Below are 4,682 nucleotides of genomic sequence, written 5' to 3' on the forward strand. Positions count from 1 at the left end.
GTCGTGATCCTTCGCGGACCGCGCGAGACGGCGAGGGCAACTGTGCCGATTTCTCGAGATCTATTCGAGATGTACGATCGAGTCGTCGACGATTCGCGGGGAAGCATTTCTCGTGGAAAGGTACGAATTTAAACGTGGAACTGTCTTACCTCTGCCGCTTCTACCGACGAACCTAAGATCGTTGAATTTCGCCACCTGGTTCTTCATCACCGCCGTGGAATTCCGCAATTCCGCGCAGCAGTTCTCGTCGTTGCCAGCACGCACTGTCACCAGGGTCCCGTCACCGACCTCGCCCAGGGCTACCACCTTAAACGCTACCGGAAGCGTCTTGTTTGACCGCCAGTGAGCCGGCAGTACCGTGCAGACCACGTGCGGGGAGCCTGTTGACAGCCACCGCGGAATTATCGGTAAACAATCGGCAGATCGGGTCTCGATACGAAGCGAGATCGTAGATACGGTGTGGATCATAGACCGTAGCCATGGATTCCCCGATCTTCCTCGAATAATTGGAAAATTTACGCCCCGATTCGTCAGGCCTGACTCTAAGAATCTCGTTGGACCCCGAGTCTACGTCTTCACCGATCTACGATCTCCGATCTCCGTCACGTGGAAAGAATCCGTTTCGATTGGTTTTACCTGTCCGTACAAGTTCCCCGGGATGCTCGGCGAACAGGCCGTCCAGAGTTCTCTCGGCGAGCAAGTCCGCGGTGAGGGCATAGTCCGGTAGAGTGTTTCCGCCAGTGGATCCTTGTGCAGGGACCTCGTTGGCCAAGTGCATTCTTCTCCTCGACGACGAGGTCCTGGTCCGTCTGATTCTCGCGCCACCGATCTGATGCGTCGAGTTTCCCTGATGATCCTGATGTCCGTTTCGCACCAGTCTAGGGTCCGGATAGTCCAAGCCTAGAGGCCGATCCTCGGGGCGTGCATCTCGTAAAGGATTCGTCATGAGAACGGGTTCATCGGACTCTTTAACGGAAAGGTCCTCCTCGTCGGCAACCCGCGAAGGATTCGATTGAATCTTCCTCGACTCGATCAGCCAGCTGTTCCTCTATTGCTCGCGATCCATTCGACGCTCGACCAAAATCTTCGCGCTTCCTACGCTCGGTGAATGACGAAAAATGCGCTCGAGGGTCGGTTAGGTGGCTCGACGAGATTGGACTAATAGAGTAGACAGATGGCGGTGATTATCCAGCGACTAGCGGCTGATTAAAGAGGAATCTCCGGCCTGCTCGGCGGCACGCGCACAGCTTCGTCGGCCCCGCGTGGCCCAGGACCCTTTGATCCTTATTTCATTATCCCGCGACGGGGCCGAGGTAAGAGCATCCGTTTGCAAATTCTTCCACTCGTCTCGATTGCCAAGTCGCGGAGAAAATTCGTTTTATTGGAATCCACGTCGACCACCCCTCGCTTCTTCGTTTCTTTGATCGGTTGCACCCCACTCCGCGACGCCGATTCGACGGAAGTCGTTCGTCAAACCTTCGCAGACGAATCTACTACCCTTCGTTGCTCGCGGTCCGCGAATTAATACACGACTCACGAGCGTGCACCGCTCCGAAATCTTGTCCCCAATGTCCCGTGGTCGATCGAAATTACTCCGCGTCCCTGTCACATCGACACTTCAGCCAGACCATCTAACAGGTGTTAACTCTGCACCCGGGATCCTCCAAGCCAGCTCCGACCGCAACACAAACCTCACATACGCACATTATTCTTCCCAAGGATCCTGGCTGCCGCGGTACACCACCGAATCAACCACCTTTACTGTCATCGAACCAGTCACCAGACGCGATAGTCCACCACACCGACACGTTTCCTCGACGACGATCTCTCGCGAATTATCGCGAATCGATCGCAACTGGTGGATCAACTATTCGTTTACTTGGAAACTCGTTGCATTCGTCCACTGACAACCTGTTCGCCGCTTGGAATCCAGAGCGAACGCGGGCCACGATCCTCTGTCCGCGACAGGTCCGGCAACGCGTCTTCGACGAAGAGACGTTCCAGTGGCGCGAGTAGGAAAATTCGAAAATTCCGAGGATTCGGTGGGCTGTCAGCGATGGAGTACGGGACCAGAAGGCGAGAGATACTTCTTCGTGGCTGCTACTTCGGCGGGTGGCAGCGGCAACTTCCACGGGGAAGTAGGATAGGGTGTTTAACTCGCGCGGTCTCGTTTCGGTTCGGCGGTGGAAGATGGCGGCTTCTGCGGTGGAGCCGCGCGGTGTGGTTGCGGTGTATTTTTGAGGCTGCCGCCCCCAGCCACCACCGAGACCACCCTGGCTAACCTACCCCTCCGTGCCTCTCTTCCACGCCGCCGCCACCGCCGCCTGGCCGTACTAAGCGACTGGTGGGGGTTGGTTTTTCCAAGCGGTGGGGAAAAATCTCTCTCTCCTGCTGCACCCTCTTCCGCGATCCTGATGCTATACTCCTGCTGATCGCGACTACCCGATGACAACACCCGTTGTCTCTCTCTCTCTCTCTCTCTCTCTCTCTTTCTCTCTCCTCCCTTCCACCCCTCTCTCCTTCTTTCTCCCGAGTTTGTCACACGTTTGGGAGGATCGCGAAGGAATACCTTCGGGTCGGAGATCTCCCTCCAATGACCAGCGGAATCTCTTTCCGTAGCTTTCCTACGAGTTCCGTTCCTCGCGAGAATTCGATTTACTCCACGATAGTCACTGTACACGCCGATTAGTCACGAAGTCATAGTCAATCCAGGCTGATTCGTCTGTTCCCGCGTGTCTCCACCTGCCACGTCCGCGCGATCGCCTCCACACTGCCAATCATCCTCGTCTCTATCATCGTCCACGCGCCTCATGTTCGCGGCTACTTTAAACACCTAACCACCTGGACATCGTCTTCGTTCACCCACTCCTCTGCGCACGACTCTTCCACCTATCACGTCACTACCTCGGAACATACGCTTGGACGTTGATGGGTCTCCTCCGCTCACTCGCGAGGAACACGAGGGTGCTCGTATGCAAATGGACGGCGCGCCGAACGGTTAACCGAAAACACCACGAGCTTCCCGCGGCGGTTTCGCGGCGCCGAAAAGGAGCAGCGAAATAAAAGGAAGTCGCTGCCTGGTCTGTAATTACTGCACGGTCGCCGGGATCGTTTCCACGTTGCGGTCGCTCGGTACACCGATAACGAGCTTGCCTCTCGGCTTCCTTCGACGCCGTTCGATTGTCTTTTTCCCGTTTCCTCGTCGAGCCTTTCCTGCTTCCGTCGTTCAACGACCTCCCCGCGCGAGGCTGCAAAACGACACTGGGAAGAAAGGGAAAACAAAGACGGCAGAAAGGTCCCTCGTGTAGTTGCGTTTAGCACCGAGGAATACGGGGGTTGCGCGATGCTCGGGGGCTCTTCGAGGGTGCAGGGCGAGCAACGAAGACGGGCGAAAGTCTGAATGGGGGAGAGAGAGAGGGGAATACTTTGTCTTAATGTCCCCGACATGCGAGCACCGCTGCAACGGGTAGAAACGGATCTATCCAGATTGCTAGGGTGGACCGTCTTCGAGTGGTCACAGTTATCGTTATTGCCACGCGAGGATTCCACGAAATTTCGGAATCGGCGATACCGCAGACGAGACGATAAAGTGTCTTCCTTCCTTAAGTGAAAGAGAAAGAAAGACAATTCTCAACCCCTTCCGAGATATCAAATTAAATTAATAATAATAAGAAAAGACGCTTCGACTAGACTCCCAAACAGAGATAAATTATATTTCGCGTTGCTCTTTTCCCTTTCCTTTTTTCTTTCGAAGTTGATCACGAGCCCGAAACAAAATTTGGAGATCGGGGTTGGAAAAAAGGGGTTGAGCGGAGAGAATATCGGTTGATAGGATGATCGAGAGCGAATGGCAATCTCGCCGCGTTTCTCGTTCGACCGACGCCAGAAGACTATCGATCATGACGGATCTGTAGCAAGTTACGAGGATCCCTGGCAGGGAGAGAACACCCCATATAATCCCACACCCCTATGGGGTAACAATGCAACGCCTCCGCGTGCCTAAATTGCCGAGTTCCCAAGATGCGTTTCGTCATACGCTTCGGACCCCCTGACGAAGCGTCGCCTTTTTTCGCCTCCCACCCCAGCCCCAGTTTTCGAAACACTGCGACGCATCGTGTGCACAGCGAACCGAGAGGAATGCAATAATTTCGCGATCGTCATTTAGTCGGCTAATGAGCACGATCGTTCATAAATACGAGCAACGACTCGGACGAGCTTCGGGCGAAATTGGAAATTAACGATCACCGATCGAACGGAAGCGAAGCGCGGACTCGCGAGGATTCTTATCCTCTTCTCGTCAGAGGGTGGAAAAGAGATGGAAAAACGCGTGTTTGCGGAATTCTTCGCGCGTTCGACGCGTAAGAAGCGAGGAAAATGCGTCTGGAGGGCTGAGGGAATTCGAAAGTCGCGTGTAACCCTCGCGGGGAAAAACACGCGTTGGACGGTGCAAGAAGAGGAACGAGGGAGGCAGACAGGTGGGAAAGCGGCGGGAAATAGGTGGGAAATAGGCAGGATATTTAACAGGTTCCGGATATTTCGATAAAATCGTGCCTCGCGCTCGAGCCCGCGTGAGTTTTTCACAAAAAGCAGGTATTTAATTATATCGTTCGGTTCGACGTGATTTCGTGTAATTAAATCCTGTCTCCATAAAATTACCAGCCGAAACGGTCAAGCGACAATAT

The 4,682-nt window shown here is 54.4% G+C and overlaps 1 protein-coding gene across 2 annotated transcripts in view; it reads right to left on the minus strand.

The window, feature by feature from the left end:
• Positions 1-1,133, minus strand: part of LOC108550626 (uncharacterized) — a 19,183-nt gene extending 18,050 nt beyond the window's left edge. For both annotated transcript variants that reach the window (XM_017904396.1, XM_017904395.1), the window contains exons 1-2: positions 637-1,133; positions 150-380 (exon numbers count right to left, since the gene is read on the minus strand). In XM_017904396.1, the coding sequence (XP_017759885.1) occupies positions 150-380; positions 637-946 (541 nt within the window). In that variant the 5' untranslated portion in view covers positions 947-1,133. The remainder of the gene's footprint in view (positions 1-149; positions 381-636) is intronic.
• Between the last annotated feature and the right edge of the window lie 3,549 nt (positions 1,134-4,682).

This window comes from Eufriesea mexicana, unplaced genomic scaffold (genome assembly GCF_001483705.2).
Source record: "Eufriesea mexicana isolate 0111107269 unplaced genomic scaffold, ASM148370v2 scaffold2888, whole genome shotgun sequence".
Lineage (NCBI taxonomy): Eukaryota > Metazoa > Arthropoda > Insecta > Hymenoptera > Apidae > Eufriesea > Eufriesea mexicana.